The 26,881-nt window shown below is 49.2% G+C and overlaps 3 protein-coding genes across 4 annotated transcripts; 2 read left to right on the forward strand and 1 right to left on the reverse strand.

Annotated features, from left to right (window-relative positions):
• Positions 1-25: 25 nt before the first annotated feature.
• Prss36 (serine protease 36) lies at positions 26-7,943 on the forward strand (the record flags this gene model as incomplete). Its single annotated transcript, XM_040276896.2, has 11 exons — positions 26-389; positions 2,681-2,847; positions 4,176-4,425; positions 4,545-4,674; positions 5,053-5,309; positions 5,398-5,561; positions 5,926-6,163; positions 6,277-6,418; positions 6,732-6,997; positions 7,074-7,195; positions 7,452-7,943. Coding segments are annotated over 11 exons (2,382 nt in total), but the record flags the coding sequence as incomplete, so codon positions are not given.
• Positions 7,944-10,689: 2,746 nt separating this feature from the next.
• Positions 10,690-14,938, forward strand: Prss8 (serine protease 8). Its single transcript, XM_005323883.5, has 6 exons — positions 10,690-11,038; positions 11,285-11,302; positions 12,875-13,037; positions 13,289-13,560; positions 13,649-13,815; positions 13,946-14,938. Exons 1-6 carry the CDS (start codon positions 10,954-10,956, stop codon positions 14,267-14,269), a joined length of 1,029 nt encoding a protein of 342 aa, XP_005323940.2. The 5' UTR covers positions 10,690-10,953; the 3' UTR covers positions 14,270-14,938.
• Positions 14,939-14,975: 37 nt separating this feature from the next.
• Kat8 (lysine acetyltransferase 8) lies at positions 14,976-26,881 on the reverse strand. Of its 2 annotated transcripts, none has more exons than XM_005323882.4 (11): positions 26,633-26,881; positions 25,190-25,264; positions 24,937-25,112; positions 20,195-20,248; positions 19,934-20,098; positions 19,137-19,226; positions 16,245-16,385; positions 16,053-16,146; positions 15,818-15,968; positions 15,477-15,631; positions 14,976-15,143 (listed from the first exon to the last, which is right to left on the reverse strand). In XM_005323882.4, exons 1-11 carry the CDS (start codon positions 26,841-26,843, stop codon positions 15,079-15,081), a joined length of 1,377 nt encoding a protein of 458 aa, XP_005323939.1. In that variant the 5' UTR covers positions 26,844-26,881; the 3' UTR covers positions 14,976-15,078. The 2 variants fall into 2 exon arrangements, with proteins under 2 accessions (XP_005323939.1, XP_013213399.1); XM_013357945.4 differs by having other exon boundaries at positions 14,976-15,237.

A 26,881-nucleotide genomic window follows, 5' to 3' on the forward strand; every position in this document is an offset into this window, starting at 1 on the left:
TCACCACCTTCTCTAGCTCTGAACCCTCATCCACAAGCGGGTCAACCCCTTTCATGGGGTTAACCTAATCCCGACCCCCACCACCACCCCCTCATGGCCTCTACGCAGGAACGGGACCTTGGAGCCCGCGTCCGAGTGGTCGGTGCTGCTGGGCGTGCACTCCCAGGACGGGCCCCTGGAAGGTACACATGTCCGCTCCGTGGCCGCTATCCTGGTGCCTGACAACTACAGCAAAGTGGAACTTGGCTCCGATTTGGCCCTGCTGCGCCTAGCTTCGCCCGCCAAGCTGGGCCCCACCGTGCGGCCCATCTGCCTGCCGCGAGCCTCGCACCGCTTTGTTCACGGCACCGCCTGCTGGGCCACCGGCTGGGGGGACGTGCAGGAGGCAGGTGAGTGGGGCGGGGCCGGGCGGGAGACGTCGACGTCGGAGGGTCTGAGCCTACCTTAAGCTCTTCAGAGGAACAGCGGGGGCGTGTCTTAAAAGTTAGCTCTCTCAAGTGGGCGGGGCCCGAGGGCGGGACTCGAGAGAGCCCTCCAGAGACGCCCCAAGGGGCTAGGTTTCTGCTAGACAGCTGGAAAATTTGCACCTCTCTCCATCTCTTCTTCCCCGGGAATTCTCAAACTAAGACCACTGAATCGCCTACACACCCCGTTTCCGCCTCACCTTCTTTCCAGGTTTTCCTTTTCTGGATTTAGGTCCAACCAAGGTTCCCGCTCTGACTCTGCTAGTTCAGACAAAGCATTTCTCCCAGTACATTTTCTCTCCTGTAAAAAAAAAAAAAAAGGCAAATAGTAGTGTTCACTTCATGGGGTAATTGTGTGGATTAAATGGGAAAATGCGCGAAAAGCTGCATGGCTATAATTAATTCATTTTAGATATTTTTGCATTACATAATCCGCGTTAAAGCACCAAAGCATAACACCTGGCATATAGTAGGCGCGCAGAAAATGTTTTTGCTCTCTTTTCCTCCCATCCTTCTTCCTCCTCACTCATCTTCCAACTCCTCACCTCCTGACTTCCTCCTACCCACCCTCATTCATTCAATCATTCTGTTGATTAAGATATTCCTATGTACCAGGCATTGTTTTAGGCATTAAAGTTATACCAGTGAAGCTGGGTGCGGTGGCACACACCTATAATTGCAGAGACTCAGGACTGAGGCAAGAGGTTCTCAAGTTCGAGGCCAGCCTCAGCAATTTAGAAAGACCCTAAGAAACTTAGCAAGGCCCTGTCCCAAAATTAAATAAATAAATAAAAGGACCGAGAGGATGCAGTTCAGTGGTAAAGCACCCCTGGGTTTAATCCCCAGTACAAATGTGTGTGTGTGTGTGTGTGTGTGTGTGTGTGTGTACCAGTAAACACACACAAAAAAAATTTTAAAAAAAGACCTGCTTTCTCAGAGCTTGCATTCTAGTAAGTAGATAAAAAAGTAAATCCAGTAAACAAGCAAACACTGTGATGGAAGGTGTGAGGGGATGCACTACTTTTCCATTCTCTGTCATCTCCATCACTCATTGTGACCTTTCTATGCTAGAAAGCCCCCTATATCTGCTATGATCAGATTGTGCCAGTTCTGGAGTATTTGGGAGGGTGCTGCAGGAGGAGATGCTGCAATCTCTATTTGCATGGGCCCCATCAGGGCAGGAGGCAACAGGGAAGTCCTGACGAGCACCTAGAAAGTCTGCATGGACATGACCAAGCTACCAGACAATGGGACCCCAGAGCAGGGGCTTTCTAGGAAAGTTTTATGCAGAGAGCATGTATTTCAGGAAGATAGGGGAAGATGATGGCCATCTTCCCTTGGGACCCTGGAAAGGCCAGGACATCATGCTACAGTGAAGGGTGCTGAGGCAATAAAGGCCTTCAGGTCAGACTGAGGGACAGAGTAGCCCTCCAGCTCCAGGGATCCCTAGGACAACCCCCAAACCTCAGACATCCCCTGACTTCTCAGAACTCCGGCTGGGTAGGGAATGAGTTCTGTCCATGCCTTTCCTTGTCCCTTTCGGTATCCCAAAACCTTGTTTTCATCAAAAGCAGGATAGCTGAGGGTCCATGTCTAGACCACAGGATCCATCTATTATTCTTGGTAAGATCAGGGCTAACCTGAGAAACATTCCTCTGGTTGTAACAAGTGCTGAGTGGATTAGGGAACAGATCAGTCAGGAGGCTAGGTCAATCATCCAGGTCCAAGATTATGCTGCCTGGACTAGGGCAGTTGCTGTAAGAATGCTGAGAAGTCACAAATGACTTGGGAATTGACTGAGAAAAGACAACTTGAGAAAGGGATTAGAGATGACAGCCAGATTCCATGCTTTGCAACTCAATATAGAACCACATGTAGTCTATAGGACATCTTTGTTCAAAGGATACACTTTCTGGACCAACAAAACTCCATGTCAGGGATCAGAGCTTAATGATTTTAGCCCCTACATGTATACTTTGTTGGATGGGACCTTTGTTCAGTGTACAACCTGCACATGACAATTTTCACTGGATGCTTGCTGAGGCTATGCCTGAGAACATGGGAAGAGAAGCATGATAAGATGTGGTGAATGTGGTAGGCCAGGGTGCCATGGGGATCTTGATGACCAGGAGGTAACTGGAGGAGACAAAACAGCCCTGGGAAACTGGGTGCTCTATACCTACCTCACAGTATCTGCTCTCTGCTTCTGCCCCCAGACCCTCTGCCTCTCCCCTGGGTGCTACAGGAAGTGGAGCTAAGGCTTCTGGGAGAGGCCGCCTGTCAGTGTCTCTACAGCCAGCCTGGCCCCTTCAACCTCACTTTCCAGCTATTGCCAGGGATGCTGTGTGCTGGCTACCCAGAGGGACGGAGGGACACCTGCCAGGTGAGGAAAGGACCCTGCACCTACCTGGCAGAACCAGATCCCTAACCTGTAGGAAGCAGCTAAGCAATAGACAAATATTTCTCTGAGTCTCTTCTGCAAAAAGCGGGCAAGATTGCTTATGGAATTGGGGTGGAGGTATAGTTCAGTGATAGAGCACATGCCTAGCAGGTACAACGCCCTGCATTCAATCCCCAGTACTTCCAAAAAAAAAAAAAAAATTTTTTTTTGCCAGGCACAGTGGTACAGCCAGTAATCCCAGTAGCTCAGGGTTAGGGTTAGGGTTAGTCCCTAAAAAAATAAATAAATAAAAAGATTCCCAGCACTTGGGAGGCTGAGGCAGGAGGAACACAAGTTTTAGGCCCAGCAATTTAGCAAGACTCTAATAATGAAAAATAGAATAGGATGGGGTTGTACCTCAGTGGTAGAACACCAAAAACAAAAATCCCAGCACCAAAAACAAACAAATATCCTTAGGCCACAGAGATGCTGACTCTGACCTGGGTTACAGAGATACATTAGGGGCAATGCTCCAGCATCCAATGACCCCAGTGTCTGCTCATTGTAATTCTTCATCCTTTTTGCTTTCCATCTGTCCCATTTTACTGAATAGACAGATTGCCTGTTTCTAACAGCATCTTCCTCCTTAATGCTGGTATTTTTTATTTACTTTTTTAACAATTGGGTGGGGGCTCAGTGGCAGAGTGAATGCTTAGCATTTTTTAGGCCCTGAGTTCTAGCCCCAGCACCACAAAGAAACAAAGAGCAAAGACAAAAATTGAGTGAACTTAGAAATCAAAGACAAGGGTTTATTTGGATTATTTGTTAGACAAGAATCATTCGACTCTGAATGAGATCTTCAGGGTTCTCTTGTGTGGGTTTTTTTGGGGTGTGGGTGGGGGTACCGCGGATTGAACTCAGGAGCACTTGACCACTGAGCCACATCCCCAGTCCTATTTTGTATTTTATGTAGAGACAGGGTCTGGCTGAGTTGTTTAATGTCTCACTTTTGCTGAAGCTGGCTTTGAACTCAAGATCCTTCTGCCAGCCTGCTGCCACCACTGGGATTACAGGCTTGCACCACTGCCCCTGTTCTTGTGTGGTCTTTAATGGGTTAATTTAGTGCTCTGGGCTGTCGCTGCTCAGTCTTTGTTTTACAAGGCTTTCTTTTCTTTAGAGGTGTAGGGAATACAGAGAACAAGGGACAGCCACTGGAGAATTTCTAGAAGGGGCTGAGTAAGGCCAATAAAAGGTGGAGAACCTTTGCCACCAGCCAGAAAAAGCCAGTGCATCCTTGAGCTGGTCCCCCGACACAAATCACCTATTATTAGGGTGACTCTGGGGGACCCTTGGTCTGTGAGGAAGGCGGCCGCTGGTTCCAGGCAGGAATCACTAGCTTTGGCTTTGGCTGTGGAAGGAGGAACCGCCCTGGAGTCTTCACTGCTGTGGCTCCCTATGAAACATGGATCCGGGAACAGGTGATGGGTTTGGAGCCTGGGCCTGCTTTTCCCAACCAGCCCCAGGAATCCCAGACAGGCCCCTGGGAATCCAGGGAGGAGAACTGCACCATTGCTCTGCCAGGTGAGGGGGCAGGAGCCCTGGATGGGAGTTGGAGACCGGGGAGATTTGAGTTGGGGTGAAGACTGCTGGAGTTAAGTAAGGCTCTGAAGCCTCCCTAACCCTGGTCTCTCACTCCTCAGAGTGCGGCAAGGCTCGGCGACCAGGGGTCTGGCCCTGGGAGGCCCAAGTTATAGTGCCAGGATCCAGACCCTGCCATGGAACGCTAGTGTCAGAAAGCTGGGTCTTGGCACCTGCCAGCTGCTTTCTGGAGTGAGTGAGAATCCACAGCACAGGGAGATTCTTGCCTCTCCATCCATCCGCATGAGACTCCATCTAGTTGGTTCAGCCCTTTGTGCCGGGTGTGGAGGGTGGAGGGTGGTGGGGCTGCAAACTGGAGCGCGGGATCAGATTCCACGGTGTAGGATTCAGCTCATAAAGAGGGGTCCTAATCTAGCTGGGAGGGGTAGAGGGTAGTGTACGTCCGATCCAGCATGAGGGAGTCTGAGAACACGTTTCGAACTGGGGTGGTGCTATGGTTCCTGTTTGGAAGAGGGATTCTAGCCTGGAGATAAAATCAAACTCTGGGGTGCGCGGTTTCCAGCCGTATGTGAGGGATATGCGCACGTCCCCAGCGTCTCCATCCCGCAGCTCGATCACCTCTGATAACCCACCCCGCGACCTCGACTCCTGGCGGGTACTGCTGCCCTCACGTCCGCGCTCGGAGCGGGTGTCGCGCTTCGTACCGCACGAGAACGCTACGTGGGACAACGCCTCAGACCTGGCGCTGCTGCAGCTGGACGCGCCCGTGAACCTGAGCTCAGGCCCGCGCGCCGTGTGCTTACCCTACCCGGAACACTACTTCCTGCCTGGGAGCCGCTGCCGCCTGGCTCGCTGGGGCCGCGGGGGTGCGCAGGAGTCTGGCGCTGGTTGGGGCGGGGCAGAGCGGGGACAGACTCGGCCACAGCACGAGATCCCTGCTTTTTCCCCTCCCAGAACCGGCGCTTGGCCCCAGCGCACAGTTTGAGGCCGAGTTGTTAGGTGGCTGGTGGTGTCACTGTCTGTATGGCCACAAGGGGGCGTCCGTGCCGCTGCCGGGACAGTCACCTCACCAACTCTGCCCCTCCTACCAGGAGGAGGAGGAGCCGGGCCGCTGCTGGGTGAGCGACAAGGGCGGGGTCTGTGGACCCAGGGAGGGGCCGAGGGATCTGGCACAGGCACAGGAAGCCTGGCTAAGAGGGGAATGGGATCCAAGTGGGGGCAGAGCCGGATCCTGGAGTAGGGACGGGGTTGGGGCGGACTCTGAGCAGGTGTTGGGGTTTCTGTCTACCCCAAAGTTTAAGGAGAATCCTAAAGTGAGGGCTGAATTCTTACACAAATTAGTACTAGAATCTAGTTTGGAAGAGGTGGGACTTGTTATGTTTCCGTATGGAGAATCTGGGGTTCCGGAAAGCCCCCAGAATGCTGATGTTCTCTACAGGATCAAAACATGTATGCTATTAACACACCTTACTCTTACTGCAGAATGACTCTCATTGGAGCCTTATGTGTCGGGAGGAGGGGACCTGGTTCCTGGCTGGAATTGGAGACTTCTCCAGTACCTGTCTCCGTCCCCGAGCCTTCTCCCCACTGCAGACCCATAGCCCATGGATCAGCCATGTAACTCGGGGAGCCTACCTGGAGGAACAGCTAGCCTGGGACTGGGGCCCTGATGGGGAGGAGACTGAGACCCAGACCTGTCCCCCACACACAGAGCATGGTGGTGAGCAGGGGACCCTTGGGGCTTTGGAGTTCCGGGAGGTGCTTATATCTATGAGAGAGGCTTCAGAGACCACCTGTGGAACTCATACGTAGGTGGCCACTTCTTCTCCCTAGCCTGTGGCTTGCGACCTGAGGCAGCTCAGAAGGGAATGCTATGGCCCTGGCTGGCAGAGGTGCATGTGGCTGGGGATCGAGTCTGCACTGGGATCCTTGTGGCCCCAGGCTGGGTCCTGGCAGCCACTCACTGTGTCCTTAGGTGGGTCTCCCTCATCTCTAGGTAAGAGGCTGGAGGGAAAAAATGGGAGATGATCCAAAGGATTTTTACAATAGCGGGATGTTTTCCTTTTTGGGCTCTTACAGCACAGGGAAGCTACTTTGAGAGATTTTTATTGTCAGTTTGGTTGGGTTTGGATTTTTTGTGTGAGATGTTTTAAGATAGAAGAGAGATTTGGAAAGAGGAATAATGAAGGAGTTAGTGACATAACCATTCTTCCCTTACCCCTGGGCTGGAAAGGACTTTACCAGCAATGAGAGGAACCAGAAGGTGACACTAGTCCTTCTTCCAACAGGCTAGGCTCTACAATAGTGCCCCACATTGAAGTGTATCTGGGCAGGGCAGGGGCCAGTCCCCTTCCACACGGCCGCCAGGTATCCCGAATGGTCATCAGCATTCACCTGCCCCGGCACTTGGGACTTGGGCCCCCTCTGGCCCTCCTGGAGCTGAGCTCCCGGGTAGAGCCTTCCCCTTCAGCCCTGCCCATCTGCCTTCACCAAGGGGGTGTCCCCCCAGGGGCCAGCTGCTGGGTGCTGGGCTGGAAGGATCCCCAGGACCGAGGTGAGAGCCCTGGATCATGGGAATGAGGTGTGACTGGAGGCCAGAACCCTGGGACAACCCTCTTTCTTCTCTCTAGTCCCTATAGCTACTGCTGTCTCCATCTTGACACCACGGCTCTGTCACTGCCTCTATCAGGGCATTCTGCCCCCTGGGACTTTCTGTGTCCTATATGCAGAAGGGCAAGAAGACAGGTGTGAGGTACAGGGACCTGGGCATCCTGGTCAGGGGAAGGAGTATTGGGATGCTGGAACCTGGAGAGACCAGGATTAGAATTATTGGGTGTTGGACCCCAAATGGGAAGAAGCAGTACTTCCTAGCTGGACCTTGGAGAGACCAGAGGCCAGGATTCCTAAGGATAGAGATCAATAGTGCTTTGTGGCTGGACCCAAGGGAAGGTGCAGTGGACCAGGAGGAAGGATAACAGATCCATTTGTTCTTGGCTTCAACTCTGCAGGTGACCTCAGCACCTCCCCTCCTATGCCAGACTGAGGGAGGCTCTTGGGTTCTCATGGGCATGGCTGTCCGAGGGAGTCAGGAGCTGTTTGCAGCCATTGGCCCTGAAGAAACCTGGATCTCCCAAACAGTGGCGGAGGCCCACTTCCTACCCTCTAGTGGCTCCCCATATTGGCCCGCTACAGGCAGTGACCTCTGTCCCCCAGACTTGGCAGGGGCCTCAAGCTCCCCTAAGGCTGCTGCTTTGATCCTGCTGTTACTGATTCCCCTGATCCAGGATTGAGAGGACCTTGCTTCATGAGCCACTTCCCCTTCTCTTCCCACCACTCAGCATGCCTGGAATGTAGTCTAACCTGCTAAAGCTCTCCCAGGCCTGGAGAGGGCCTATCTATCTAGACTGCAGCAGCTTTGGATAATTGGGCCTCAGTGCTATTTTGGGCCCAGGAATCCTTGGGGGTGGCAAAGGAGCAGACAATAAAGGTGTAAACACAGACATGTGGCCTGTGACATCACTAGGGGCAGGCTGAGGGGCTGAGAGCAACTGGGCTAAGAGGGAAACACAGGAATAGGGCTCCTCCCTCTACGGGCATCAGTTGAGTCAGGTCTCGGGCGCCCAGGAAATGTGTCCCTGATAACGTGGCAGCTGTTCCCTCATTCCTTTCCCAGGGCGGGGGAGTTTAGATGGCCAGCTGATTGTGTGTCACCTCCCCAGTGGAATTAGTGTCCCTAGCACCTGCAGCATATTTTGGCCCTAGACAGTGCCCTGAGGCCCCTCCTGCTTGAGTTGGACAGACTTAGGGTAGGAGAGCCAGCCCCTAATACATACACTGATGAATGATGCCTCAAAGCATTCATCTCCAGTCCCCAGCATACAGACGACCCCAGCACACAGACGACTCCAGCACACAGACAACCCTTATACAGGGTCCACCACTTGTATATCCATGCTCAGTGCCCCTAGGATTTGGGCCCCTTTTATGTAAATTCTACCACCTCATCCCTGACTAATGTACATCCCTGAATTAATTCAACCATATTCCCTGCTAACTACCAAGTCATGGTGCAATTGGTGTCCATGTATGTTCACAGTCGAGTGGGAAACACCCCTGGCTGAGGATCAGGAGAGGGTTATAAAGAAAGAGAGCTATGAGCATAGAAAATGGGAAAATAGGGACCTGAGGAGAAGTCAGCTGATGTGGGTGGCAGAGGGGTCACTCCTGGAACTAGGGCCACAAAAACTCTAGTTGAATAGGCAGATAATGCAAGAGGGGTTGGCAGAGTGGGCACAGTGGTGCACACCTGTACTCCCAGCAGCTTGGGAGGCTGAGACAAGAGAATTGTGAGTTCAAAGCCAGCCTCAGCAGCAGTGAGGTGCTAAGCAACTCAGGGAGACCCTGTCTCTAAACACAATGCAAAATAGGGCTGGGAGTGTGGCTCAATGGTCAAGTACCCCTGAGTTCAATCCTCGGTACCAAAGAAATGAAAATGAAGTGCTAAGCAACTCAGTGCAGACCCTGTCTCTAAATTAAAAAAAAAAAAAAGGGCTGGGAATGTGGCTCAGTTGAGTGTACCTAAATTTAATCCCCAGTCCCCCACACACACACCACAAGAAAAAGGGGGGTTGGCAGGACTCAGAGGAAAGGTGGAGATTCTCTCTGGGAGCTTGAGAAGGGCAAAGGTTCTTAAAGGACTGGGCTTATTCTTAGCTGCTAGATATAACATAAAATATTCCCCAGGTCCTCTACAGGGAAGTACATTCCCATCTGTTCTTCAAACTCAGTCAGCTACCCACATGCCACCCCCAGAAACACTGAACATGCCCATCCTCTACTTAAAGCCTCCCACAACTCCCAGTGTCTTACCCTCTCCTCCCCAGTTTTGACCTCTTCCCAATCCAGTGCCTCCCCCCCGCCCCCCCCCACACACGCTCACCCACTCCAGGAATTCTCTGACCACCAGCCTGGGCATTCAGTCTTCTGGAAAGAGGGTTGGGAAGAAGTAGGGTCTATTTTTCTTTTGGTACTATGGATCGAACCAAGGGATGTATACTTTACCACTGAGCTACATCCCTAGCCCTATTTATTTATTTATTCAGGTACTAGGGATTGAACCCAGGAGTGCTTCACCATTGAACCACACTACTAGTCTAAAAAGGACTATTTTATTTTGAGACAGGGTCTCGCTAAATTTGCTGAGACTGGTTTTGAACTTGCAATCCTCCTGCCTCAGCCACTGGGATTTAAAGGTGTGCACCACCACACCTTGCTTTTTATTTTTTGAGATAGGGCCTTGCTAAATTGCTTAGGACCTCTCTAAGTTTCTGAGGCTGGCCTCGAATTCACAATCCTCCTGTCTCAGCCTCTAGAGTCGACAGGATTATAGGCATGCATTACCACACCCCATGAGGGTCTGCTTTTCCTCGGTCATGAGTCCAACCTATATTCCAAGTGCTATAGATTCACACTCACAGAGGATGTGCCTGACCCCCACTCCAGTCACACCAGTCTTCTTTCCCTGAACCTCAGCCACCTGCATGCCCCACTTGAGAAATTTTTCCATACTTGCCTTGTTAACAAATTTGCTTAGGGGCTGGGGTTGTGGTAGACTGCTTGCCTAGCATGCAGGAGGCACTGGGTTCGATCCTCAGCACCACATAAATGTAAAAATAAAGATATGGTGTCCACCTAAAACTAAAACATAAATATTTAAAAAAAAAACAAAAAAAACCCACTTTGCTTAACCCCCATAGGTCTCAGTTCTCAAGGCATTTCCAAGAAGGACCTTTCCAGCTACTGGGCACTCACGCCAGTCCCCATTTTTGTCCATTACACAGTAGGTAGTTAGTAAATACTTGTGGGATGATTGCAAGGCCAGTCATAGTCACCACGGGCAGGAAGTCTGAGGGTTTAGAGAAAAGGCCTGGAATGGCCCTGGCCCAGGGCAGACCCCAGTGTCCTAGGTTAAAATACCAGGCCTAAGGAAGGAGGGAGGCTCCTCCCTCCTTAGGCCTGGGGAGCATATCTGGTCTGAAGGACTGAGAATCCTGGGGATAGCTGGCCAGCCATTGGGATTGCAGGCCTTGCCTGGGGCTGCCCTTGAGCTAGGGAGCCTTACCCTAACCCTCACACAGCCTAGATATCTGAAAAGACTCCAGATCTCCGAGGCAAATACAGCCAGCAGAGCTAAATCAAGAAGGCGGGGCTAAGGGAGGGGCCAGCAGGCAGGTGCCTTGCCCTAAGGAGGCACCTCCCTGAAGCGGTCTCTGCATGACCAGGCTGTGACGGAGACACATCCACCACGTTGGTAGCTGCGGAAATCCCAGGCGTCTCACAACTTTGGCTGTTCCCTGTTTCAAAAGCCAGACTTGGACACCTGATCCACCTCCCCAACCTGGATTCTGGGATTCCTTACTTCTGAGCCTGGTTTTAGATCCTGCCAAAACCAGCCCTACGTTCCTTTCTTTTCGTGCCTGGTGTTTCCCCCAGGGGCTGTCATCCTGGGCCATGGGCCAGAGGGCAGGCCCAGGACCTGGGCAACTGGAAGCTATGGCCTTTTTGCTTTTTCTTGGATTATTCCAAAGGGGGATGGGTAAGTACATGTGAGTGGGGCATGGGAAGGGATCATGCCTAAGAGGGAGCAAACGTAATCCTTCTCAGGTGAATAGTCCTTATCCTGGGCTTGAGAATCCCAGGCCTCTCTGGAGCTGGCTTCCCTCTCCTTTTGGTATTGGCTCTCCTAGGAAAGGGGCCAGTCCTCCATAGAAGTGGCAGGTGCTAATGGGTCTTGGATCTCTGATTTTCCTTCTTACCCCTCCCTCTTTCTTTTTTTCTCCAGGAGCTGACCGGACTGAAGGTAAGGCTTTCTGGGAAATAGAAGAGGGGGAAGGAAAGGGACATGGCTTCATATTCCCCAGTGGGTCTGAGGAGGGCCTGACCCTCTGCTGGACTGTCTCACCACGTTATCTTAAATCTCCCAATAGCTCTGTGAGTGGCGCATATAGCCTTCACTTTATGGATTAAAAAATCTGAGATACAGAGAAGCAGTGACTTGTTTAAGGGTATACAGCCAGCAAGTTGTAGAACTCTATTGAAACCCATGTCAGACTCCAAAAGTGGGGCACTTAAGGTCATTTTGAGGGACACAAATCCAGGGTCTTTTGAAGGCACACACACTGGCTTTGAGTCAGACAGGTTTTCAGCCCCAGCTTCATATCTACTGGCCACATTCCTTTACCTCTAAAATGGAGCTATCTCCATATCCAGGGGCTGTAGTGAGCTTTCTAGGTGATAAAGGAAATGCAAGCCCCATCTGGGCCTTCTGGAACACTCCCTAAGTACTAGCTATTGTCATGATTATGAAGGAGCAGAGGAGTCTGGCTGGCAGTTTTCTCTGCTCCTAGTGACTGTGAAGGGCAGCTGGGCCCAACTCCATACTGGGGCCTTAGTTTGGGAAGGGCTGGTCTGTTCCCAGACACTAGCTGTTCACGTCATGGGACCCCAGTTCTGTTCATTTGTTCGACCATATTCACTGTGTGCTTAGGACTGTGCTGAGTATTAGGGACATAGAAATGTCCCTAAGGAATGCCCAGGTTGCTGTGATTGAAAGAATCATAGACACCAGAACAACTGAGCCTGGGCAGGGGCCTAAGAGCTAAAAGCATAGAGGCAATGCCTGACTCAGCTGGCAGGGTCAGCACAGGTGACAGAGAGGCTGCCCTTTGAATGATCTCCACAGCCAAGCAGAGCAAGGAGGGGAAAGGCTATCAACTGTGAATGTCTTCCCAGCCTGGGTAGGTAGATGATAGACAGCTCCCGGGGTTTCAGCAGAGATCCAGAAAACAAGTGACTGAAATGTGCAGGATGGCTGGAGAGGAGGGTAGTGCCATGGAGGGTCTGGAATGTATCTTAAGCCATGAAAAGGTTTTGGAAACCCGAGTGACTTGGCCAGATTTGTGCTTTATAAAGATCTTCAGATTTTTTTTTTTTTTTAAAGAGAGAGTGAGAGAGGAGAGAGAGAGAGAGAGAGAGAATTTTTAATATTTATTTTTTAGTTCTTGGCGGACACAACATCTTTGTTGGTATGTGGTGCTGAGGATCGAACCCGGGCCGCACGCATGCCAGGCGAGCGCGCTACCGCTTGAGCCACATCCCCAGCCCCAGATCTTCAGATTTTTAAGGGGTTGAACAGATGGAAAGCAGGAAGGCAGGCTTGAGGAAGGAGATCGCCACGAGACCTGAATTGGGTAACAGGTAGTCGATAGCAAGGAATAGTACCTGGAGAGCCACCACGGGGACAAAGTGGTGGCTGACCATGGACTTAACCACTTCCCAAACTCTAAACCAGATCTCCTGGGATGGCAGGGCTAAGGACCTGGCATGGGGGCCCTAGAAGGTCCTGACCTCCCTTTCCCTTTCTCCCTGGCAGTCCCCTGTGGTGTAGTTGTTCAAGCACGCATTACAGGTGGTAGCAGCGCAACTCCTGGTCAGTGGCCCTGGCAGGTCAGCATCAACTATGATGGCGTCCATGTGTGTGGCGGGTCTCTTGTGTCTGAGCAGTGGGTGCTGTCAGCTGCTCACTGCTTCCCTAGGTACTACTTGGATGGGGCAGGGTGGGGAATAGAAAATGGTCTGGATGTCAAAGTAAGCGGGTCAGTCCAGGTCAGAGGTTAGGGTACTTGGGTATCAACAAAGTCTGAAAGACCAGTGAGAGGTAAAGGGAGGTTTGGAGGTCACAGGACAAATTGGGCTTTAAAAATGCTGTCTGGGACCAGATTCTGGGTTAGGATCCCATTAAGACAACAGTGATCAGGGTCCCAAGACTTTGTTCCTCTGCATGCAGGGAACACTATCTCACTGATTATGAGATAAAGCTGGGGGCCCACCAGCTTGACTCCTACAGCCCTGATACGGTGGTCCGCAGAGTGGAAGAGATCATCACCTACCCCACCTACCAACAGGAGGGCTCAGAGGGCGACATTGCACTGCTCCGCCTCAAAGAACCCATCACATTCTCCCGCAATATCCGGCCCATCTGCCTCCCTGCAGCCAATGCTTCCTTCCCTAATGGCCTCCATTGTACAGTCACTGGATGGGGCCATGTGGCTCCCTCAGGTAAGGTGGGGGCACTATATGCCTAGAGGTATGGAGGGGAGCCTGACTCAGGGTAGGAGCCCATAGGTAAACATCTTTTGCCTCACAGTGAGTCTCCAGGTCCCCAGGCCACTGCAGCAACTTGAAGTGCCGCTGATCAGTCGTGAGACATGTAATTGCCTATACAACATTGATGCCAAGCCTGAAGAGCCTCACTTTATCCAGCAGGACATGCTGTGTGCTGGCTATGTGAATGGGGGCAAGGATGCCTGCCAAGTAAGTGAAGGGATCCCAGAAGAAGCGATGAGACAAATGCCTCTTGGGAGGTGAAGTTTGGATGGGCTGGCATGGATGACTGGAGGCCTAGAGTCTGGTCCTGACAACTGTTGTATGTTTTTCTCCTCAGGGTGATTCTGGAGGCCCACTCTCCTGCCCTGTGGAGGGCCTCTGGTACCTAGCCGGCATTGTGAGCTGGGGTGATGCCTGTGGAGCCCCCAACAGGCCTGGTGTGTATACTCTGACTTCTAGCTATGCCTCCTGGATCCACTCCAAAGTGCCAGAACTCCAGCCTCATGTGGTACCCCAAATCCAAGAGTCCCAGCCGGATGGCAACCTCTGCAACCAAAGTCTAGCCTTCAATTCTGCCCCAGCACAGAATTTGCTAGGTCTTATTCGCCTGCTGCCATTGGGCTTGATCCTGGGCCTCTTCTGCTCTTGGCATGAGCTCTAAGCTACCCACTCTGGAAGCTGACCCTGCTTGCAGGACTGACACAATACACCAAGAACATATGCCTGTTCCCAGGAGAGAACCTGGCCCCTTGTGACCTTTGGGCCTGGAGTCTGGCTTGGTCACACATTCCTCCCAAGACTGTGTGAGACCAGGGTACCATCCTGATCTTTGAACCCATTCTTCTGGATTTGCTCTTTGGGACTAAAACCCATGATCAAAGGTTTTACAGTCTGTAGTAGTGGTCAAAACCTTTGGCTGCCTCCACTGGCTATCCACAGCTTATTGATTGGGCTCCTGTGGAGTTCCCAAGAACCTTTAGCTATGAAAATGAGCCCTGACTCCCACCTGTTTTGGGAAGACTGGGCAGCTACCCAGCTGACCGCCACTGAATTTCAGGCTTTAGTGCTCCACCTTCCCTGCCTGATGAGCCCATTGCTTTGCCATCTTCCTGTCTTCTGGCATGCTTGCCTTTGAGACAGGAAAGGCCCCAATCTTTCCCCATTGGCTGCCAAGCTGCCCTTGAGCTCTGAATCCTGGACTCCGGAGGACTGAGCCCCCACCGGAACTGGCTGGGGCTTTGGGATCAGGGATGGGGATTAAAAGGAGCAAGAAGGAGTAAAATGTTTTGAGCACAAATAGCTGTGAATGAAGTGAAATAAGGAATGTCAACTCTTGGTCTCTCTCTTCTACTTCCAAAGTCCAAAGCCACCAGCAGAATTTACTTTATTAAAAATGGACGAAACAGGTCTGTACATATTTACAGGCTAGGGGCAAGGAGGCACAGATCCAGCAGCAAGGGCACTGGCTGCTCACTTCTTGGAGAGTTTGACTTGCTTGTGCTTTGGGGGGGCCCATTTGAGGCAGACAGAGTCCACTGTGGGGAGAAGAGGCATGAGAAGCAGGGCCTCTGGGCCAGGCCTGCTCACACCCGGCTGCTCCCGCTCTGGGCCCAAGCCAGGTTTCACCTCCTCCAGGAGAGAACAAAAGGGCATCCTGAGTTTTGGGGAGGGGGCAGGGAAACCCAGGAATGAGTAGCCCGCCCCAGGCTTCTGTCCTGGAAGCTGGTTTGACTGGTTTGGGATCTTGTGACAACAGAAAGGAGGAATTGGTTTCTAGCAGTCCTTATACCTACCCCCACCACACACACACACACACACACACACAAACACACACACACACACACACATGCAAGCCCCCACCCACACACCTGTGATGGGTGGTTTCTTATACTGGGCACTTTTGAGGTGTTCCTCTACCAGCTTGGGTGTGACACAGATCACGTGCTGGCCCTTCCAGTACTTGACCATGTTGAGGGACTGTAGAGTACTGATGATGTCATTCTGGGTGATACTGGTCATCTGACTGCAGAAAAGCATTAGAGAAGATGATGGAGATAAGTCTTATGGGGTCTGCCTAGGATAGCAAAAGGGACAAGGAGACAGGATCTATGGCTAATCTTTTCCCTTGAGGATGCCAGGATGCCTTGCTTACAAGGTCCTCAGTGGACAGCAGCATGCCTTGAACATGGTTGGGGACCAGGGCTCTCACCTAAGGTCCTTGATGGACAGTGTGCCCCGGAAATCTCGCAGAATTTCTAGCAGGACCCATGACCAATAGCTGCGATAGCTCAGTTTGCCCAAATCGGAGAGTGGCTTCTCTGGGGATCCTACTGTGCTTTCTAGCTTGGAGAGCTCATAACCTGATAACAAGAGAAGAAGAATCCTGAGGATCCAGCCCACCCTAGCAACCCCTCTCTGTCCCCACCACCACAGGAGCCACTCACTGAAAGCAATGAGAAACTTCCCATAGCCACGGCGCTGGTAGGGGGGCAGGGTCAGGATGCAGGCCACATTGTTTCCATCTGGAGACTCCTTCTCCTGCAGAGGATGGGTGCTCAGGATCTTTGGAGAAACTCAGCCCCTGCTCCAGTTTATACTTCCCACCCTCCCCCAACCTGAGTTTAGTCATTCAGCACCTTAGAGAAGTAGCCGACAATGTGGGCCCCTTGCCTGTCCACCTCAGTCAAGATGTAAAAGACGAAAGGCTCCACATCGAAGTACAATGTCTTATGGTCCAGGAAAAGCTTGGCCAGTAGACACAGGTTCTGACAATAAATCTGAGGGGTTGGGGAGGGGAAACAGGTTCAGAGAGCAAGTACAATTCCCCCAACCAGCAAGGGCATGAGCAGCCACTTTGTTGTTCTGTACATGCCAGGTTCCAAAGGGCAAGTCAGTAGCCAGGTGCAGTGGTGCATGCTTGTAATCTCATATTTGGTAGGCTGAGGCTGACTTGAACTTGCAATCCTCCTGATTCAGCCTCCTCCCCAACAAGTGTGCACCTGGCCAGAAGAGTAGTATTTAGAACTGGAAGGAGAGCTAGGCATAGTGTAATCCTAGCAGCTCAGAAGGCTGAGGCAAGAGGATACCAAGTTCAAAACCAGCCTCGGAAACTTAGCGAGACCCTATCTCAAGATAATAAATAAAAAGGGCTAGAGGGACGAGGGTTGTGGTTCAGCAACAGAGCACTCGCCTAGCACGTGCAAGCTTCTGGGTTCAAGCCTCAGCACCACATAAAAATAAATAAATAAATAAAGGTGTTGTGTCCAACTATGACTAAAAAAATTAAAAATAAATAAATAAGGGCTAGGGATGTGGCTTAGTGGTTAAGTGCCCCTGGGTTCAATCTCTGATACAAAAAAAAAAAAAAACCTGGAAAGAGCCCAGGCATGGTGGTGCAGTCCTGTAATCCAAGGAACTCCAGAGGCTGAGGCAGAAGGATCCCAAGTTCGAGGACAGCTTCAGCAATTTATCGAGGCCCTAAACATATGAGACTTGTCTCAAATAGAAACAGCCTGGAGATGTAGCTCAGTGGTAAAGGGCCCTGGGTTAAATCCCCAGTACAAAAAAAAACCCAAAAACAAACAAATAAAAAAACAACTGGAAGGAGTCTTAGAGTCAATTTCTAATAAATAAGGAAACTGAGAAGTCAGTCATTAGCACTCAACAAGTTAATGGCAGAGCTGGATTAATCATTAACTCACCACTTTTGAGTGCTAAATATAGGCCAGGTGTTTTACATGTATAATCTGGCTCAATCTTTATAGATATTAACTTGTTTCAGAATAGGAAACTGAGGCTAGCCTATGGTTCCATGGCTGGTGAGTGCCAGGACAGGAATTTGCCTGGTATGCGAGTTCTGTCTTGTTCATAGCTGGGCCCCCAGCACCTATCTAAACATGATGCTGGTAACTATCTGCCAAGTGGAGGGCCCCTGCACTTGACCATAAAGCCGAGCTCAGCCTGTCCACACTCACTCTCCTCACCTGACTAGACTCCTTGGCACAGACCCAAAGACCCACGCAGGCCAGCATCAGGAGGGACAATGGGACCTTGAGGTTTGGCTTCATGCCATGGCCTAAGTGGACTCTCTGGTTTATGACACCTCTTCAAATCCGCTCTTTCATTTGACCTAATGATTGTGTGAGCCAGCCTTGCTAGTCCCACTTGTCTTAGGAGAAAAGGGAAGCTCTGGGAAGGGAAGCATTTGTGTGAGGCCTCAAAGTTGGCAGAGGGTAGAGCTGGAAAGTATACCACACCTCCAGTGGGAGCTCTTTCTGTCATTGTACCCATGAATGCTCAGCAAGGCAGGCCAGGGCCAGGCTCAGTGTAGGTATTCCCCAACTACTCAACAATAACAAAGGCCCATGTTTACTAAGCATCTACTAACTACATGCCAGGCACTGCGCTACATACTTGACATTTGTGGTCTCATTCATTCCACTAACAAGCTGATTAGGCAAATAATTATGACTCTTGTCTTATGGATGAGGAAACGGGAACAAAACAAAGTTAAGTAACTTGTCTAAGGTCAACCAGGAAGTGACAGGGCAATTTGAAGCATGCCTTCTTCATCTCATATATAGTGTCCTTCCAAGGGAAACCGGGACATTTGAAGAAACTTTTCCTGGTTGACCACTGAGCAATATCCCCAGCTCTTTATGTGTTTTATTTTGAAGTACAGATTTCTAAGATGCTCAGGCTGGCCTTGAACTTGTGATCCTCCTACCTCAACCTCCTCTGAGCAGCTGTGTGTCACTATGCCCTGCCAAAGACCAGGGTTTTTTTTTTTTTTTAATAATTTTTTAGTTGTAGATGGACACAATACCTTTATTTATTTTTATGTGGTACTGAGGATTGAACCCAGTGCCTCACACGTGCAAGGCAATCCCATCCCCTGGGTTCTTTTTTTTTTTTTTTTAAAGTTGTTATTTATTTGTTGGTTTGTTTATTTATATGAGGTGCTGACAATAGAACTCAAGGCCTCACACATGCTAGGCAAAAGCTCTACCACTGAGCTTCAACCCCAGCCCCAAGGCCATGTTCTTAACAATGGAGAGCAGGCCCTAAAGGCCACTCCCTGCCTCACTGAAGTCATTCTGCTAAGAACAAGGAACACAGCCAACATTAGCCACAGAGCTCTCAGGGAGGAAATCTCAAAACAAAGCTGTCCCCTCCCAGGCAAAAACAAACACCTTTCCTTTAGACCAAAAGAGAAAGCTGTCTAAGAGCAGCCTCAGGCAAGACAATCTCCAATCTGGGCTCCAGAACTACCCAAACCTGAACTACCCCCATCAAAGAGATCCTCAGGGACAGAAAGGAGATGGGCCCAAGGCTGGCATCATGGAAACATGTGTTTTACTGCACACCAACCACAGGCCAGGTGCCAGGCCAAGTAAGACTTCACAGTCCTATTCCCAATGGACACGCACCTTGAGGCTAGCCACGGACCTGGCAGTGGCAGTGAGAATCATCTAGGCTGTGTCCCGAGCTTTCCCTACCTCCCCACTGGCTCTGAGCCACCAGCTCACCTTATGATCTTTGCCATCTACTTCATACACAGAAATGTTGTTCTTTCGATAAATCTCCTTCCCTGGCGGCTGCCGCCACTGACATTGGCCCTGGGGACAGAGATGAAGGAACACAGACTTGAGACCCATAAATTCTCTGCTAGGTGCTTCCCACCCCACCACCTGTGTGGCTCTAAACTTTGTTTCCCCATTTGTAAACCCTCTGCTTAATACTCTAGCTGTATCCTCCCCAGCAACCTTAGAGATAGACCCTATTTCACAGATGAAGAAACTGAGGCAAAGAGAGACTAACAGCTTGCTCAAGTTTCACTCAAATATCTGCTTTTAAGCTTCTCTTGGCCTGGTTCTAGAGGTCATTCATCCATTTATCAAAGTTTTCCTAAGCCACATATATTTGCCTCAGGCTTCATGCTCTGGGAAACACTCCACCACGCTGGTAATGACAGTGTCCCACTTTTAGTATGGCCCCTTCTTCCCACCTGTCCACACCCCAACGTTTAATTGCTCAGACTGTTTCCTCCTTTACACTGAGCAGCCTGGTACTGAGCTGGCCTTGGTAAACATAATAAAGGGCAAAGAATCTGAGAGACTATTATTCACATTCAACAGAAAGAAAACTGGCCAAGGTCACACTATGTCAGCAACATCAAAGCCAGGCCTGGAATCCAGGTCCCTTCAGGCAACCCCTCCTTGTACTTGACTCCTCTGGACCTGTCTTCCCTGATGCTGCAGGCTCAGTTCACTGCCCCTAGCCTTGATGCCCACCTGCCTCTTTGCCCACTGCAGCCCAGCCTCACCAGATGGAAGCGGTAACTCTTCTCATATTTCATGTACTTGAGGCAATACTCGCAGAGCCAGAGCTTGGGCTGTTTCCCATAGTCCTCAGGGAATGGTGAGAAGTACCAGGCATCAATTTCATAGTTCCCAATGTGGATCTTGTCCACATACTTCACCTTGGTGATCTGCAAAGAAGGTGGGAATAGGGGCACTAGGTGGCTCAGCAAGGACAAGGAAGCAAAGACAGGGAGTGCCCAGTTAGGAGTCCTGACCCTGCTTACCGCCTCATGCTCCTTCTCCAAGGCTGCTGTTGTGGGGTCCATCTCTGCATAAGTCTGGGCAAGGAAAGAAAAGTGGACAACGGTGGATAGAGGTGATGGTCAGGCTGTCCCTGCCCTGTCCCAGAACCCACAATGCTTCCCTATCGTCTTCAAGACTCATCTCCTAAATGACAATAATAACCATGATACCAGCTTTTTTACTTGGTTCTGTAGCTGGGTGGTCTAAGCTCCTCCTCTCCTAGCTACCCACCTACCCACACATCTCAGATGACACTGATACCTGAGTTTGGAACTTTTGCAGATGAACAGGGATAGGATCAGGAGGCCTGGTTTCAGTCCTTGAGTTGAAAGGACTGAAAGTTGTATAATGAGACAACCCAACTATCCCAAAGTTATGATTCAGATGAAATAATGGATCTCATCTTCCAAGTAGAAAAAAAGAACTGTCACAGATTCCTCAATATACTTGGACATCTTTCCTAAACATCAGACCCAAGTAGCTTCCTGTCCATGGGACTGTTCCCAAAGGTCCTCCCCACAGATGCCTAGAAAGAACCTCAGTATTCCTCTCAGCAAATGTGTTCCTCCTTCTAGATCTCCCTTCCACTGGGAACATCACCCTTGGCCCAACTGTTCAAGACAATAACTGGGCCTGATCTTAGGACTCCTCCCTCCTTTTAAGTCTAGCATTCAATTGGTGATCAATTCCTAATAGGGTGGATGCTAACTCTACCTCCTTGACATCTCTGGAATTGGTCTTCTCTGGAATTCTCCTCCCTGTCTCACTCCAAACAGTCACTGCCACCATTTCAGGTCTGAACAATTAACTAGCTCTCCTTAGATTCCTTGCCTATTTCAGCCCCTCAAACCTACAGATATCAACAGCCCTTTTTCTGGCCTTCATGCTTTTGCACAAGATTACTTCCTTGAGGATGCCCTTCCTCGTCTTCAAGCTGCCAGAAAGCACTTCCTCAATCTGGCAGGGCCTGAGTCAGGTGAGTGCATGACAGAGCACGGCTTTGTGGGCTATCATGTGTAATTGTTTTTACAGTGTTTTCTTTTTTCCTTCTCCTTCAAGGCCCAACATCCTTCCCATCCCCTCCAGGAAGCTTGACTAGATTTTTCTTTTTCTTTTTTATGTGGCTTTGATTTATTTATTTATTTTGACTAGATTTTTCTATATTGTAACACCCCCTCCTTCCCAGGTCAGACGTGGTCAACACAAGTCCCCCAACTTCTCCCTGCCTTGTTTTTCCCTATTTTCTAAGTCCCCAGAAAGCAAAAACTAGCCAGGTGTGGTGGTGCACCTCTGTAATCCAGCGACTATAGGGGTTGCAGCAGGAGGATCTCAAGTTTTGAGATCTTTGAGACCGGCCTCAGCAATTTAGTGAGATGCTGTCTCAAAATAAAAAAATGGCTGGGGATGTAGCTTGTGGTAAAGCACTCCAGAGTTCAATCCCAAGCGCCCTGCCACAAATCTCCCCCCACTGCAGCCCAGTCTCACCAGATGAACAGAGATATGATCAATATGTTTTTGATCCCCCCAATAAAAAGAAAGCAGAGACTAAAAGTTATGTCACACAGCATATCCTGTTCCTAGGCCTGACTCTGAAGGACAAACCAAGCACAGCTTGACAAGGGAGACCCTTGAAGGCCTATGGCCTATAACAGAGTAAATCTGCTCCATAGTTGAGAAAGTAGCCATTGTTTTACCTAGAATGCTCCTCTACAAAGCATTTTGCCAATATGGACTCAATCAGCCTTTTGATGGAGTATTCTTTTTCCAATTTCACAGAGTCGTAAACAGGCAGGGAGAGGTGAGGTCACTTACCCTTGGAGACTAACTAGCTGCTATTCATTCTAAGTGTCAAATACTCCATGAACATTATTTCATTTAATCTTCCCAATGAGGCTTTGAAACAAGAATGTTTACTAGCCTCATTATACAAAAGAAGAAACTGAGGCACAAAGAGGCAAGGTCACTTGCCCAAGGTCACAAAATTAGTACTCAGCAGAGTTGGGCCCAAGTTTCTGGTTCAATTTCAAGCCTGACAACTGCAAAACTGAAGGAAGATATTCCTTCTCATGTTTCTTTAAAATGTATTTCCCCGACTTTCACAAAGCATAATCTCTACAATAGCATTAAAGGACTACAAAAACACTATTTTTCTTAAATGCTACAATTTATTTAGAATTAAACATTAATTAGGCTCTGAAGAACCTTGCTAATTGTTAACTTGCTGATTATTTTATTACCCCATCCTTTTTTGTGGGGGTGGAGGGTGGAGGGTGGGGATTACTGGCAATTGAACCCAGGGTCACTTAACCACTGAGCCACATCCCCAGCCCTTTTATTTTTGAGACAGGGTCTTGCTAACCTGCTTAGTGCCTTGCTAGGGTGCTGAGGTTTATTAACCACTATCACTAGAGCTTGGCCCACTATCACCCTAATGATTGCCAGCTTAGAGATATATCTCTGTCCAGTGCAAATTAGTTGGGGAAATAATAGGATCTTAGACCTGTGCTGTCCAATAGAGTAGCCACTAGTCACTACATATACTATTTATATTTAAATTCAGGCTATAATCCTAGGGAGGATCCCAAGTTCAAAGCCAGCCTCAGCAACTTAGTGAGACTCAAAATTTTAAAAAATTTTAAAAAGGGCTAGGGATATGGCTCAGTGGTTAAGCAACCCTGGGTTCAATCCCTGGTACCAAAAAATAAAAAGGGCTAGATATATTGCTCAGTGGTAGAGGCCCTTGGTATAATATCCCCAGTACAAATATATAAATTAAAAAGGGCTGGGGAGGTAGGTTTGAGCACATGGCCTACCATGTACAAGGCCTTGGGTTTGATTCCCCAGTACCACACAAAAAAAACTCCTAGTCATACTAATATATTTTAAGTATTCAACAGCCACATGTAGCTAAGGTAGCTCCTGTACTGAAGAGCACAGCTGTAGAATATTTCTATTATAAAAGGAAATCAATTGGATAGTGCTACCCTAAACTGGAGGAGTTTTCTAGGTTAGGGAACTTCAATTTTTTTTGGGGGGTGGGGTGGGGGAAGCATCAGGGATTTAACTCAGGGGCACTTAACCACTGAGCTACATACCCAGTCCTTTTTATTTTCTGAGACAGGATCTCACTAAGCTGCTTAGGGCTTCGTTAAATTGCTGAAACTGGCTTTGAACTTACGATCTTCCTGCCTCAGTCTACTCAAATGCATGTACCACCAGGTCTGGCTGCACTTTAAATTTCATCAAATCCATACTAGGAGGTGTAGTTGGCACTATAAACCTGTCAACATGTTTTTGTATATGAACATATACATGTGAAACAAAAGCTTCTCGAAACAATACTCATCCTTAATAGCACGCAATGAACTCTGATATTTTCCTCTTAGCCTACTTCTTTCTTCCATTTAAAAAAATTTAATGCTAGCCACACCTACTGAATTGAGTTTACAATCTACTACTAGATTGACCTCCAGTTTGAAAAACATCACTGCAAAGCACATAAGTGCTCAGAAAGATGAAACTGAAGGTTGAAACTAACGACTGCTTGATCAGACCTTGATGAATCCTGCTCTTGTTTGTAGTCATTTTTTAAGTCAAGAAACTGAGGCTCAGCCAGGCACGGTGGCACACGCCTGTAATGCTAGCAACATGGGAGGCTGAGGCAGGAGGATCACAAGTTTGAGGTCAGCCTGGGCAACTTAGGGAGACCGTGGCTCAAAATAAAAAAATAAAAAGGACTAAGAATGTAGCTCAGAGGTAAAGTGCCCCATGTTAAATCCCCAGTACTACTACTACTACTACTACTACTACTACCACCACCACTACAACAACACATACACACACACACACACACACACGGAGAAAGACACACACAAACTGAGCCTCGAACTGGAAGGAAAGTAACCCCCAGGGACAAGTCTAGCTTGGTGGGGAAAAATAAAAAGTCCCAGAAAAACCCAAGTTTGGGAGGAAAATGACCTGGGTTTCTAGTATGTATCAAACCATGGTTAAGGACTTGAGCTCTGAAGCAGGATAATCTAGTTAGCAGATTTAATTTCTAACTGGGTTTCTAAACTGTGCCTCTTCTGTACACTGGGTATAATAATAATGCTTACCTCAAAGGGTTAATGTGAAACAACAGTGAGATCATGTACTAAAATATTTAAACCTAATACTCTGGCTCAAAGAACAATGTATGGCATAATTATTCTAATTCCAGCCCCTTTTTTACTAGCTGTGTGACCTTGAGCATGTTACTTAACCTCTCTGAGCCTGCTTCCTCATCTACAGAAAGAATTAATTATTCCTGTGGTGGTAAATTGTCAGGAAGAATTTGATGAGCTTGAACATGTATTTAGAATGGTGCTTGGCCATAGGCAGGTGTCCAATATGATTCATTCTCCTACTTCCCTTTAGACATCAAGTTGTTCTGTCTAATATGACACAGCCACAGGAGGCCTCGAAAGAGGGAGCAGGAAGTCTGACTTCCAGGCCCAACTCTGCCAGTTCCTTGCTGTCAGGTGGGAATCAAGCCCTTTCACTTTCTGAGCCTCAGTTTTCTACATAAAGAGTAAATTAGACAGATGAAGTTCCTGATACACTCACTATAAGAACTTAAGAAATGAGAGTAGCTGTGGTTTTGGCACTGGAACTCAAGAGGCCCAAGGGAGCTGGCAGAAGCAGCTGGGCCACTGGAGTCCTGGGGAAGGGGAAGGGCCCGGACCTTCTGTACGTGGTTGATCTCATCATGCTTGCGTTTTTGGTTTCGAGTTATCTTGCGCTCAGGCTGCTCAGCCAGTTCACTCAGGTACTTCTCCGAGTTCTTCTGTACAGCATCCTTCACTGTCTTGGTCAATGCCAGCCGGTTCTTATCTACCCATTCGTCCAGTCGCCTGTTAACTGTTAGGATAGGCCATGAAGGTATTGTCCTGCCACTTCCTCCTCCCACCCAAGCCGAGAGGCCCCAAAGCACTCACAGCCCACATAGTGTACATAGAATTCCTCTCGGCCCTCCTGGTCATTCACTCGAGACTGGATCACTTCTGCAGAATCTATAAAGAAAAAAGGCTAGGATCATCAGGAAATGTTAAAACAAGAGGGATCCGATACATTGTGGAGCAGTTTTCAGGTTTTTAGCAGTTTCCAGATTCATCTGTCCACATCCAACATTGCATTTATACCCTTCACAATCCTGAGGTGAGCCAGGTTGGAGCTGTTATTCCTATTTTACAGATGAGGAAAAACAATGAGGCTTACTCAGGGTCATAGATTTGAAAAGTGATAAGAACTGATACTTAACTGAGTTTAGCTCTGACTCCAAATTTCAATGTTCATTTTACTGTGTACACTCAGTAATTCATTTGTTTGGGGGACATGAGGGCTGGCACAGCATTAACACAACCTGAGTTTTATAATTCTTGCTCCCCATTTCCTAGCTAAGTATAACTGAGCAAGTTGTCTTGACTTCCTGAGCCTCAGTTTCTTCACATGGAAATAGGAATAATAGTGCCCACCTCAGAGTTAATGCCTCCAAAATTTTTAGCACAGTGCCCCACAAATAGTATACATTCAATTAATAAAGAAACCACTGTGTGTTTGGTCCTACACTGTATTTTTGCTGGACACAACACTGAATCACAAGAGATCTTGCCCTCCAGAAGTTCCCAGTTTGATGCGGGAGGATTCCACAAACAGAGGATTACAACATTATGTTACCTATTCCATGACTGAAGTATGAAAAGAATGTAGAAGGAACATACAGATGGGAACAACTCACTTTGCCTGAAGGCAGTTAAGAATGGCATCACAAAAGATACAAGCTAAAAGAATGACAGGAGAAAGGGAAGACATTCCAAACAGAGAGCAGGGTGTTAAAAGGCACATGGTTTTTCGGAGCCAATAGCATGTTCTGGTCTAGCAATGGCCTTTTTGGGGGTGGCTAGAGACCAGAGAGGACACAGAAATAAATGCCACTCTAATAATAAGTTGAAGTTTATTTTGAAGATGACAGAAGATTATAGACCACAAAGGAAAAGGTGTTCTGGAAGGTCCTCTTTACTACAGGGGAAGACAGAAGGGAAAGTCAGAGGCAAAAGAGACCAGTGGAAGCAGAGTTCGCAAGAAAAGAAAATGAAGGTTAATATTTAGCAAGTAAGTGGAACAGGAGTTCTGTATATACTAAGATCTTCGATATACCCTTACGGGTGGCTTTGTAGGAGGCACACGCTTAATGAGAGAATGACAGCCTCCATTACTGGGCTGGTTTCTCAACCCAGGCAACTCCGAGTTCTTACCTAGAAGTTCAAAGCCCCGCCCCCGCCCCGCCCCCCACAGCTAAAACCCCCAGGCTCTAGGCTTTAAGGAGGGTAAGCTCTCAAGTCACGCCCACCACACAGCCCGCCCCTGGGCCCCGCCCTCACGCCAGGTGCTATCTGGACGCCGGCACAGGTACGTTTCTCCGATCTCCACTGTGACTTCTGGTTCGCCGCGCGCAGGCGTCGGCGGAGAGACGCGGCCCGGGGATGGGGCAGTCCCCTCGACCGCTGCATTCTCCCCGGGCCCGGGCTCGCTCTCCCCTACGACCCCCGAAGTCGCTGCTGCAACCGCTGCAGCAGCTCCCTGTGCCGCCATGGCGGTGGCGGAAGTGACCCCAGAGTGTAGCGCCGCGT

The sequence above is a fragment of the Ictidomys tridecemlineatus genome, chromosome 10 (genome assembly GCF_052094955.1).
Source record: "Ictidomys tridecemlineatus isolate mIctTri1 chromosome 10, mIctTri1.hap1, whole genome shotgun sequence".
Lineage (NCBI taxonomy): Eukaryota > Metazoa > Chordata > Mammalia > Rodentia > Sciuridae > Ictidomys > Ictidomys tridecemlineatus.